Here is a 13,067-nt window from a genome sequence, read left to right as displayed (position 1 = left end):
TTATTTTATTTAGATTCCTAATCAATGTACAAAAAATGTTTAATGGCAACTCTAAAGTTAAAATCATTTGAATTAACCTAAGTCACAATTTAGTAGGGCTTGGGAGAGTTCGTATTAGGTGAGTTTTTAATTAGCCTAATAATTCATTAATCCGAGGTCTTAACCGATTTTTAGGTCACGACATAAAATTGAGGGTTTTTTTTTGTATTAGACTTTTAAATTATTACATTAATGGAAAATTTGACAAATAAAAGCATGAGGTGTTTAAATTATTTTGTTAAAAAAATAGGAATGTAATTATAACCTGTTTATGTAAATACTTAGTTACAATCTATCTAATTATTATATGTTATTTAATTTTTATTTGAAAAACATCCATCATGTTCTTGGTGAATCAACTGTTTTCCTTGTTGGAAGAGTAGCAGAAATTCGATGCCTTTACTCGGGGCGATCATCAAGAGAAAGCCTAAATCCGAGCAACTTATTCAGTTGGACCTAGACATGGGCGGTTTCGGTTCCAGGAAAAGGTGGAATTGACGGTTTAGGGCCGGTTCCGGTTCCATTTTTTAATTTTAATTTTTAAAATAATAAATAATAAAATAAACATAATAAATTATAAATTATAATCAAATTGTATATTGTAATAAAATGTGGGGAAAAAAGAGATAGGAGGAATGGGCTTGAACTTAATAAATTATCATTAAGTGCCTACATATATTTTTGGGGATAGAAGAATCAAAACTCATGTAGTTCTTTTATCTTTGATAACCCAAACTTACATCATCGTCAAGTGTTGCTACCCATTGTGGTACCTACAATATTTTCTCCACAAAATGTCTTTTCGATCCATCTTATGTCGAAAATCGACAATATTGTATAGACCGAGCTGAATCTTGAACGGTGAAAGTCTAAAACTAATCATTCATGGAAAATTCAAGTTTTCCGTTGAAGAATGGGTTGCTAATATCTAGCGAGGATGAAGGGAAACCGGGTAATCAATTGAGTGACTCTTCCACCACTTTAGGATTTGGAAATATGTACTTTTTTATTTTGAAACTAAAATTGAGTTGTTAAATATTTTTCTAATTCAAAATTTTTCAATTTTTTTTTTGCCTACCTTGAGCATATTGTACCCTCTATAAGTGGACTAATGAATAGTAGAGTAAAGATCCACAATCACTTAAACCATATATAATACAAAATTTTCCATATAATTCTACTATAAATATCTTTTTACATCTCCTTGTCATTTTTGAAATATCTTTAATTTTTCAAATATAAACAATTATAATACACATTCAAATAACCAGGGAACGTGGAATTTAATCGTGAATAAAAAACAATACCAACTAAATAGACAAGAGGAATTTGAAAATAATAATACAATCATTTTTCTCGCATTACTAAAATAATCCGATCTAATTCAAGTATCTTTTCATATTCACTAAAAACATTATCAATATTAACACACTCTATTAAAAATAAATGCGTAGTAGGATAATAAATACCAGATAAAGTATTAGTAGCATCATTAAAAATTTTCAAAAAATCTAAAAAAAATTTGCAAACGTCCCAATGTTGCGGAAGTAAAGCAATTTCGAGAATATTTTACGAAATAAACATACATAATAAATCTTTGTAATCAAAAGTTTGACGAAGCAACTCAGATGTAGAATTCCAACGAGTTGGAATATTTTTTGAAAAACTTTTTGCCCTTCTTCAATGTTGTTTACAAAATTTTTCCCATGATTTCATAAAATGGGCACGACTCCATAAAAATTTAATTGCATCCTTTATTGGGGCGAGGGAAGTGTCAAGATTTCGTAAACCATCTTGTACACATAAATTTAAAACATGGCAATCACATCTAATGTGAAAAAATTGTCCGCCAAAAGAGGGTTTGCAAATATTTTCTAATTCGGGAATGAAAGCGGTATTTGCAGCGGCATTATCAAAACCAATTGAAAATACTTTATTTATCAAATTATATTCTTCTAAAACTTGCCTAATTATTCTATAAATATTATGAGCCGAATGTTTTTCATCAAAAAGTCAAATGCAATAAGTCTTTTGAAGGATTGGCCCTATCCAATGACACGTGACACCTATATAAGAATGAATTTGCCAAGGATCACTCCAAATATCTCTACCTAAATGCACGTGTCTATTGAATTCCACAAAAAATTTTGCTAAAGATTTTTTTTAATTTTTTATAGAGATGCAAAAGTTTACGTTTAAGAGTACTTTTTGAAATAGTTGATGCTTGCGGAACCAACGCAATATTTATCAAATATTTCAAATTAAAATTTTTACTAGTAGTAAACGGAGCATGATCAAGGGCAACATATTCAGCTAATGTTTGTTTATAAAGTACATCGAAAGGAAAAAGGATGAAGATTAGAATTGGCGTACCCAAAAATTTGTTGTTGCGTAGTGTCGATCCCCGCTTACGTTGGATGTTTTTTCGTCAGAGGCCGACGGAATGTTCCGTAACCGTCTTCTTTCATAAATTTGTATGTTTGCCAATAATATTTACAATTTATATTATACTCACTTTCGCTTTCATCACGGGATGAAGCACAAGTCGATGTATTCCTCATCGTGGACTTTTGCCGTCGACGAGAGAATAGGGATAGGATGAAGAGTTTTTGGTTGGTCTACGTTCGAAATGGGAACAACGTTGATATTATCGTCATCGCCTTCCCAACACGCATACTCACGAGGATTATATCGAGGAATAGGATACTCGGAATCTCTCATAGCCATCTTGGCCTTTCTAGGATTTCCATTTCCACTGCCATTTTGAAGAATTGATCGAGAAATCGATTGAGAGAATTGAGACGTTGAGAAATTTGGAAGAATTGAGAAAATTTGAGAGAATTGTTAAGATTATTTGTGAGAAAAATGAAAATGGGAAAATAGGTATTTATAGAGAAGAACTAAAAAAAAATCAATTTTTTTTAAAGTTTGCAACGGCTCTTGGGGGGAGAAGCACCGGAACCATTTTTTTATTAAATAAACGGGGGAAACCATATTTTTCGGGAAAATCATTTTGGCCATGTCTAATTGAACCTACATTTACTGAAAAGTTTTAGCTAATGAGTTGAGGGCTAACTATGACATATTAACTGATCAATACCACATCAATTTTCCGATGTGGAACTTCTCTAATATAACTCACACATTATATCTCAACATACCTAGCATTTAAATAATTAGTTCGAGATTTTTCTAACTCTATAGTGCATTGATGTCAATTTTTGAGTTTATCCTCTTTTACCGTCTTGTCATTAGAAAAACGCAACACGTCGCTCGTAATTTGTGAATTGACTGGGCCAAAATGGTAAAACCCTTAAACGAAAAGCATGTAGTTATAACTTATAACTTTGCAAGCCCATGGCCTTAACTACCAAGCCCAAAGAATAAGACAGACCTGATAAACTGCGCCGCGAAATAAGCCCAGGGCTCGTTATTGACCAGCCCATGCACATCATTGTTGTTATTTATGCTGTTTTTTTTTTTTTATAACCTTGTGTGGAATTTATGACAAATACATCGAATTTTTATCGACGCGAAATATTGAATTTTTTCGAAGCCTTCGACCAATGACATGTACAACTATTTTTTTCAGGTTTTCCATGTCTTTATACGGTCGTGAGAAGAATTGCGAGAGCGTAACTATATATTTACATAGGGGTGTCTATAGTTCGATTTGGTTAGGTTTTTCATAAAATCGAACCGAACCGAACCATTAGGGTGCAAGCTTGACTGAAACAAATCTCGCCTGAACTGGATATGAACAAAATCAAAAATCCAGTTAGATACGAGTCGATTTTTCGATTTTTATTTTTATTGTTATTTTTTTTCTTTTTGGTTCAAAGCAGATAGAACCACCGGCCACCCACCCTCACCTCACCAGCATCGAGGGCTCATAAAGCCAGATATGGCCATCGAGGGGTTGGAGACCCCCCTCGGCAATTTGCTCCCAAAAAGGGAAAAAATAAAATAAAATAAAAAGAAAGAAAAAGGAAAAAATGGTTATTTTTTAGATTTTCAGTTCTATTTAATTAACCAAACAGAAACAACCGAACTAAAAAAATAGTTATTTTTTAATTGCCCGAACCAAAAAACAAAATCGAACCGAAATGCACGAAATTTTGGGTTCGATTCAATTCGATGGGCGGTTTTGTTTGGTTTTTCAGTTCCGCTTTGATACCCCTAGCCTACATTTACGCCCTTTAAAACACCATCATTGATTATAAAAAATTAATACTCTAATGGTAATGATAATCGTGACCCTTTTTTCCACCTATTTTTCCAAATAATAGGAGTTCACTGACTAAAGTTCGTGGCATTGCATACTTGACCGACTTATATTCCTGGAGATCATATAGTATAATATATAATCCCATCATAGTAGTGGACAATGTTTAGTGGATTATGCCCGGCTCCAAAGTTCAGATTAAATGGAGTTTTTTTTTTTTTAATTAGTAGGTAGTGGGAATTGCCAAAAGGACAAAGTAGGTTAGTGGAGCTGGTTTGATTCCACTCTAACTCGCACCCATCACTCGTCTATTCTCGCATCCATCTTTTCAACCTCTTTAGGATGGCATCGTAAAACAATTCGTTTGGGGGATGATAGACTGCACCGGGTTACGATCAGATCAATGATCGAGATCGATCGCGACAAATAATACGACCAAATTCCCGGAATATTGTGATCGGCGATGATTCGCCGAGGTAACGAGGGAACTTGCGATGGTGTTAAGAGACGTAGATGATCGGATTTCTCTAAATAACTTAAAACAGGGGAAATTTTGCCCAAAAAGTCCCAAACATGATACACTTTTGTCAATTTAGTTATACATTAATTACAACAACAATATCTTTTTGCATTTTGCCAATTGAGTTTATTAATTTTGATTGAAAATTGCTAACTTAAATGCCTAGTCGTCCTACATAGCATGATCGTCGCTAAGTTTGACAATTTTTAATTAAATTTTAATATTTTTTAAATCTATTGTTTTTCCTTTTTCTTTTTTACAACTGCAGCGAGCAAGGTTGCTTTAGTCGATCCTTGTCTGGTATATGGGCAAAGGCCCGATGCTCTCGCCAGCCATAGTTGTAAAAAAAACACATATAAAGAAATAATAGGGTAAAAGCCACCAAAAACCCTAAATTATGTTTAGCGTGACACATTTACTCTAAACTTTTTTGAATGACACAAAAATCCTAAATTTATATCTTTGTGACACATTTATCCAAAACTTGTACCAGCATGACAAAATTTTTATCGTAACATTAAAAACTTTAAGTTTGTATCCAAGTGACACATTTATTTCAAAATTTGGGATAAACGTGTCATGTGGCTATAAGTTCTGGATTTTTGGTGTCACAAAAAAATAACTAGGGATAAATGTATCACATGGGTAAAAGTTTGAGATTTTTGATGTTATATAAAAAATTTTGGAGTAAATATTTCACACAAGTACAAGTTTGGTATTTTTGGTGCCACCCTAAAAAGTTTGGGGTAAATGTATCACAAGGGCATAGTTTAGGGTTTTCGATGGTTTTTTTTTCTTATAATTTAAAATTATTTGGATAGACTCAATTAACAAAACGTGAAAATATTTAAAATTCAATTGGTATAATCAAAAGGTCAAAAGTGCAATAAATTTTTTCTAATTTTTAGGTAATTGTTTTCCTTAAAATAGTGCAAGTGAGATGAAGCGTGATGGTCGGCGACCTCGTCAGCGACGTGATTGAGGGCGAAAATGACTTCGATGTCGGGCTATGCTCGGTCTTTATTTTAGAGAGAGAAAGAGAGACAGAGATTGGTCAAGCGAGCAGGAGCATTCGACACGGCATGGACGTAAGAACAGCACGATGTTGGATTTTGCTAATGAAAAGGACAGTGTCTAGGAAACGCCTCGGTCAACAATACGCGTTCGAGGGACTCGAGGGCGATGACTTTTGAAGGGTGGTGGTGGTAATAATTCATTCGAGACTCGAGACCAAAAAGGCATATTCCTGTTGGAAATTAAAATGGAATTCTTTTACGATTGAAAGATACCATTAGAATTTTTATTTTATATAGGTACGAGGAGGAAAAAAAAAGGCTTTTTGCACCGGCATATGAAATAAATGGTAATTCTTATCGTGTTAAAGCACTTTTGCATGTCACGTGATTATAATAAGCCCGGTCACGCAGACTTCCTTCCCGCTCCTACGATGTACGAGCTATGGCTGAAGCAGTAATCGCCCAGTGGATTAAAGGAACATCTCTTGCAGCTTCAAAGATGGGGTGACTTTGGCTCGTGCAACGGGCCGGTTCCATGAGGCCGGTGAATGATCCTTGATGTTAGAGTGCTCGGATAAAATTCGACTTGCGACACGGATTCTCGGCAGCAAAGAAGACAGAGACGAGGCGAACCGCACATCGAAGAGTAGAAGAAGGGTGTCCTTGGATCGTGCACGCGAAATAGGAACAAATAAGCGAGGGGCGTTTCTCGAATGTCGATTTTATGCGGATGAGAAACTCAGGGGAACGTATAATCTTCTAGAAAAACGCTTGCCTATACACAAAAGCGTAAAAATCCCGATGTTTGGAACGAGATGAGTCAAAATGAATGCCGTCTCGAGAGAGTCCGACTCGAGCATCACCGACAATTGATTTTTTTTTTTTAATTGAGCATGCTTAACAAGCGACACACAAACACGAACGGTGAGATCTAGTCCGGACACATCTAAATTAGAAATGAAATGAGCAAAAGGATAAAAACAAAATTACAATCCTTGGTTCCAAAAAAAAAAAATATAATGATTTCCCGAGGAATCTATGTCCGTACTTTTTGTTGGAACCGGTCAACAACTACATAAAACTGCTACTAACAAAAAAAAAAAAGGAAAAACCAAAAATAAAAAAAAAAAATTCAAAAAAAAAAAAAAAAAGAAAAGAAAAAGAAGATTACTAACAAAGGTAATAAACAAAGGTAAAAAACCCCAAAAAATAAAAATAAAAATAAATTTTTTTTGGCAGAGAGATGGAAAAATTCAAAAAAAGAAAAAGAAAAAAAAAAAGAAAAAGAAGAAAATTGAAAAGCACCATGATTCCCTCTGTAATTCCCAAAGCCGATCCTCCTTTGCCACTTTCCTCTGTCTTGACTCTTCGGCACTCTCTCTCTCTCTCTCTCTCTCTCCTCTGCGCACGCAAGAAGAGAACTCAAAGTCTTCCTCTTTTCTCTTTTCCACGGCAGCGAACTCCCCCCAAGAGCACAACCCTAATTCGAATCCACAGCCAGTGCGCGACCACCCCAATTCGAGCCGAGCCGTGCTTGAGCCGACTTGGCATAGCGAAGAATGAAGACGCTGGCTTGGCTGTGGAGCTGCTGCTTCTTCTGCGTGTCGTCGCTAACCCTAGCCTCGCTCCGGTTGGCGGGCGCCAACTCCGAGGGGGACGCGCTCTACACCTTCCGGCGGAGCCTGTCGGATCCGGACAACGTGCTCCAGAGCTGGGATCCGACCCTGGTCAACCCCTGCACTTGGTTCCACATCACTTGCAATCAGGACAATCGCGTCACTCGAGTGTATGGCCCCCCCCTTCTCTCTCTGAACTCTGGAATCCGAAGATGGGTGTTTGTCTGTTCGTATGGCTCGCGGCGGTGATTCTTAGTTTTGTAAGACTTGCCTGTTTTGGTCGAGCTCGATCGGCTGTGCCGCTGGGTGATGAATGGATCTCCGTGATTCTTTTTATCAATCAGGGTTGACATTCGGTTGAATTTTGTTTAAAGTTTGTGGTTTTAGTTTCTGAATCATGCTGTTTGTTTTTGGTGAGTAAAGATCATTCTGCTCTAGCATTAGATGAAGTGGGTGGTTGGCTCTGTTTTTTTTTTTTTTTTTTCTGAATCTTTAGTTTTTGGTAGAGAGCAACCGAGTCTTTAAAACCTTGATGTAAATTGGGAGATGGGTTACATCACTTTTGAAAGCTTCAGTTTCCTTTTGGGAGAGGCAAGTTTGCATGATTTTGTTGTATTTCTTGCTATTTATCGGCCTTCTATTCTTTTTGTGGTGGGTTCTCCTTGAGCACAAACCAGTTAAAGATGTGACTCCAGATTTTCATCCTTTCCCAAGGAAAATTTTGCTGGACTCTATTTGTGAGGTCTATTCCCGTTGCCCTTTTGTGATGTATCTACTGAAGATGAAAACTAAATAGAATCAAATCCATAGAGGTATTGCGGGTTTATGCAATGCTTGGATCATGCAATGCTTGGATCGAGAGTTGATGGTGGCTCTTGTATTTGGACTTGGTTAAACGTCCTCGGATAAATAGATTTGTTTCTAAGTTGGGTGATAGGTCTCTCTATTTAATTCCTATTTGAAACAGTTGTTTCATGATGCATACCATTGTCTGGGCTCTTCATCTCCCTAGTACTCCTAATTCCACACCCCCCCTGCCTTCCTTCCTTCCTTCCTTTTTTAATGGCGATTTCGTGAGCTGTGCTTCCACTTTTCTATGATTGCTTCTGATGATTTTTAATGATATTTCTGCAGGGATTTAGGGAACTCTAATCTATCTGGACATCTGGTACCTGAACTCGGGAAGCTTGAGCATCTTCAGTATCTGTATGTTCACTTGGCATTTGTAATCCTCATATATTACTTTCTTGTCATTTGGGGATTTGGTTAGTTAATACTAATTCATATCCATACATTTCTTGGATTTGCTTAGTTCATCCTAATTCACCCCCATACTTCTCTTGGTACAGTTTAATGTCACAGCTTATTCTTGATTCGGTTCATTTATTGAGCTTTCTTTCTTTTGTTTGCAGTGAGCTTTACAAGAACAACATTCAAGGAACTATTCCGACTGAGCTTGGTAACTTGAAGAGTCTCGTTAGCTTGGACTTGTATAACAACAATATCACTGGGAACATCCCTCCCTCACTGGGGAAGCTGAAATCTCTTGTTTTCCTGTGAGTTGATTTACATTTGTCACAGTGTGATATGCATGTTCAAGTTTTATTCATGCTTGATCTTTTCGTACTTTTAGAAGTAACTTGCCGAATCGTAGCATGAAACTATTTTCGGCATAATTGCACAGATCGATTCGATATATATTGAGAGCGCATAATATCTTTTGCCATATGCAGGCATGTGTGAGGTCTTTTTAGTCTCTAAAACACGCATCCCTTGATAGAGGTTAATAGCCTTGCTGCTCAACTTTCTCACTGTTTGTTTGTTTGTTTGTTTCCGCAGGAGGCTAAATGATAATAAGTTGACTGGGCCAATCCCAAGGGAACTCGTTGGCATTTCAAGTCTAAAAGTCATGTATGTCTCTTGGTTGTGTCTCTGTGGTTGCAGTAATTTTATTAATCCTGCAAAATCATTGACTAATTGCAAGAGTTTCTAATAATATTCCAGGGATGTGTCAAACAACAACCTTTGTGGAACTATTCCTACTACGGGACCATTTGAACACATTCCGCTGAACAAGTAATCATCCCATTCTCTTCTCCTCTTTATTATTTCCCACTTCTTTTAGTTTTGAGCAATTTGCTATGAGTTTCACCCATGGGCTTCAATGCTTCTCTGTTATTCTGAATGTGTACCATTGTCTGAACACATTTTCTTCTGATTCATTTTTCATTGAACATTAAATGCGTCAGTTGTGCAATAACTCTCATATTTCATCTCCCTGTTTCGTCACTTTCTTTTGGCACTCTGTTTATTCGCTTTTGGTGCTTACATTTACCAAGAGCTGCAATATCAAAAGTGGTGGCATCAGTAAGGCTCGATCATTTTAGGCAGCGGGTAGGCGAATAATGATGATAATACCAGACCTTAAGAACCGCAGCTGGTAGTCTCTATAGGTCGGTGTCTTCAATTGGTTCATTGGGCTCTTTTTCTTTCATATGTATTTGCTGCAATCTTGGATTTATTGAATCTTTGAAACAGAAGGAATGTGCTTACCGAGTGAGTTATGGGGAAGTATGTGCCTTTGCCAAATTACTGTGGCCACAGGAATAGTGTCTTAGCCTATTAGGTGATAGTGAATATATGAAGCCGAGGGGGATGCGTAGTATGTCCGGACGACTTTAAGGATCTTTGATTTCATCTTTTATTTGCCTTTTAATGTCCTCCTTGTTCTCTAGTCGGCATACTTGTTTCTATGTTTCTTACATAGTTGATTGGGATGTTTGAGAGTTCTATTCGCATGATCTGTGTTGGGATTCCATTGTTGATTAAGATGGTAGAGAGTTCTATTCGCACAATCTAATATTTAAATATGAGATCTTTCGGTTGGGAATTTTTGGAGTCTTTTAAGCATCCACATTATTCAGTTCGAAGACAAAGTTATACTTTCTTTTGGTAGCGACTGCAAGGTGGTTGGTCTCGTTTTTGCTCATCACTCTTTCTAGATTTGGCCATTTTGCATTTTCTGACATGGGGATGAAGTAACTTGTTATTAGGTTTTTGCTCTCATTTATGTCTTCAGTGGAGTCTGACAGTCTTTTCTTCTCTTGCCGTAGCTTTGACAACAACCCACGACTAGAAGGACCCGAGTTGCTTGGGCTTGCAAGTTACGACACTAACTGTTATTAATGGGTGGAAGCAATGCGAAATCTCATAATTAGTATGGTCATGCAGTCTCAAGAGTCAGAAATCTATCTTACAGTGTAAAAGGAGAGCAGTCAATGCGATCCTCATATGAGTAATTTGTATATTGTATTATACTCGAATGCTTTAGCACTTGAAACTCTGGGTTGTTATGCTGTTTCGGAGACATTCTAAGTTATGAATCTGTATTGTCATAGTACTACTGAAAGTTTGATACCAAGAATCGAAGCGGTTTTGGTGGCGCGATGGTTGGAACTGATGCTTTGACGATATCAATAGATTAACAGTCGGCGTCACCGTCAAAATTTATAGCCCAAATGCGTCCTGTTCTCGGTTTGAAGTTCTGGAATCAGACAGCAAAGCAGTGTGTGGTAAGCATCTTATCTTCCAGTTTAACGTCATACTGTTTGTTCGGTTTCTCAAATGGGTAGAGGTGAGTGAACTTCTGACAATATTCGTTGTCGAAAACCAACCGCATTGAATGTGATGTGAAGTGCCATGAAAGTCGTCGAACCACCGAACTAACTAAGTTCCAAATTAAGTAGTCAATTTAACATACGAGCCAAGCATGTTTTGAACATGCCTAACTACCTGGATTGACTAACCCAATTGATTCATATGTAATCTCACTACTTGATTAAGATAAGTGCTCTCTTAAGACCACCTTTTCTCCACAATCTGTACATGTTCCTCACTGATAGCATTGGATTGGGTTTCACATCTCTCTTTTTAAACCAGTGGACACAAGAATTAAGCGAATCGTGATCCAACATGTTCTCTTTCTTATACCTGTAGTTTTTGCCACCCCTATCGCACGCCCCACTTCGAGGATCGCAGGCAAATCTGTTGTTGGAAGGAAGAGATCGAGAGGCGAAGGAAGCGGCGGAAGAAACTGACCAGAAACCCTAGAGCTCGAGGAAGAGGAAGAGTACCTCGCGTGTTTAGGATTTCCCTCCTAAGCAACAAGAAACTGTAAATTGCAATATTTCCTTAGACCCTCCAAGAACCGTTCCTTAAGGAAGTTCTCCTTTGCTTTTGGGCGGGCCTAGGCAGGCCCAAAGGGCCCAAGACCAGGCCCAATGCCCATCATTCAAATAGCACATGATAATCAAATGGGTTTTTGCTAACAGAACAGTTTTTGAGTCACAATAAGAATAATAGCATGTTTAGTAACGTTTCTGTTCCAAAAAAGTGATTCTGATTAGAATCAATTTTTTTGATTCTGTTCCTGGACGAGTTTTAGAAAATCAAAATGCGTTTGGTAATTGCATAAAATTTCTGTTTTCATAACATAAACGTGTTTGGTAATTGTATAAAATTTATGTTATAAAAAATAATTTCTCTTCCCAATTTGTTATTTAAATCAAACAATTACATAATTGTATTTGTTGACTTTCTTCATACTCCACAGTTACAATCCTCTTGCACCATGATATCTTTTAGGCCAAAATAGAGATGCTTTAGGTTTATTACTTGGAAGGATCGTATGCTAAAATTATTGTTTTCCTATGCTTTTCCCGAGGCTATGCATATGCCAAGGACTCTAATTATCTTTTATTGCTCAGAATGAATAAATTCCATCTTTGCCATATAGGTGGCTCGGTTTTACCCTTGGATACCATACGGATGGTCATTGATGCAGCATAGTACTCCGACAACAAATTAGATATGGCTTAGGAAAAATCGAAAGGTAAAATCACCAAAAACAGGATTAGCCGCTTAAATGTACCCATTTCCTACTTTTTGAGATTTTTTGGGAACAAATTGCCCATGAGGGGCAAAATCATCATTTGGGAGAAATCGAAAGGCAAAATCGTCAAAAATATGATTGGCTAGTTTAAATGACCCATCTCCTAATTTTTGAAATTTTGGAATTTTTTTAAATTTTTTCCTTTTCTTAAGAATTTTTATGAATTTTTCATTTTTTGGATTTTTTAATCATTGTCTAATTTTTTAAAATTAATTTTCAAAATTTTTATTAAAAAAATTATCCGGATCGGGTCGGGTTGACTCGGTCTATACCTTGCGGGCACTCGACAAAAGTGAGAGAAGACTGTCATTGCCTTTTTGATTCTCAAAGTGTTCTTTTTTGGATAAACAACTTTTTTTTTTGCTTCTTATTTTGGTCCAAAAGTGTTTCCGGGAGCAGAATCGGAATCATAATTATTTGGGTTACCAAACAAGTTTCTGATTCATTTTTGTTTCGGGAAACAGAATCAGAGGAATAGAAACATTACCAAATATGCCCTAAAAGTATGTTATGTGTCATAAATTCTTGAAAGAGTGGATGCCATAGCAATTTCAATTGATTATTAATTAATTATTTATTTATTGTCTAGAACAAGCTGCTAACTATACAGCCAATCAAAAACCGTTATATAATTAATTCTCTAATCAAAATAGAATAGGATGAATGAAAATCACAGTGTTAGGTAGCATATCATGTGACA

General features: G+C 36.5%; 1 protein-coding gene across 1 annotated transcript; it reads left to right on the top strand.

Moving 5' to 3' along the window:
- Window positions 1-7,131: 7,131 nt before the first annotated feature.
- LOC115735508 (leucine-rich repeat protein 1) lies at window positions 7,132-10,816 on the top strand. Its single transcript, XM_030666777.2, has 6 exons — window positions 7,132-7,586; window positions 8,551-8,622; window positions 8,829-8,972; window positions 9,256-9,327; window positions 9,421-9,492; window positions 10,530-10,816. Exons 1-6 carry the CDS (start codon window positions 7,360-7,362, stop codon window positions 10,600-10,602), a joined length of 660 nt encoding a protein of 219 aa, XP_030522637.1. The 5' UTR covers window positions 7,132-7,359; the 3' UTR covers window positions 10,603-10,816.
- Window positions 10,817-13,067: the final 2,251 nt, after the last annotated feature.

Source organism: Rhodamnia argentea, chromosome 8, assembly GCF_020921035.1.
Source record: "Rhodamnia argentea isolate NSW1041297 chromosome 8, ASM2092103v1, whole genome shotgun sequence".
NCBI classification, from domain to species: Eukaryota; Viridiplantae; Streptophyta; class Magnoliopsida; order Myrtales; family Myrtaceae; genus Rhodamnia; species Rhodamnia argentea.
This window is presented reverse-complemented; position numbering and strand designations above follow the sequence as displayed.

Excerpts from the sequence above, each read along its gene's own strand:
- LOC115735508 (XM_030666777.2), top strand. The coding sequence starts at position 7,360 with ATGAAGACGCTGGCTTGGCTGTGGAGCTGCTGCTTCTTCTGCGTGTCG. Across the intron at positions 7,587-8,550 it reads GACAATCGCGTCACTCGAGT|GGATTTAGGGAACTCTAATC; the intron begins GTATGGCCCCCC and ends ATATTTCTGCAG. Across the intron at positions 9,493-10,529 it reads GAACACATTCCGCTGAACAA|CTTTGACAACAACCCACGAC; the intron begins GTAATCATCCCA and ends CTCTTGCCGTAG.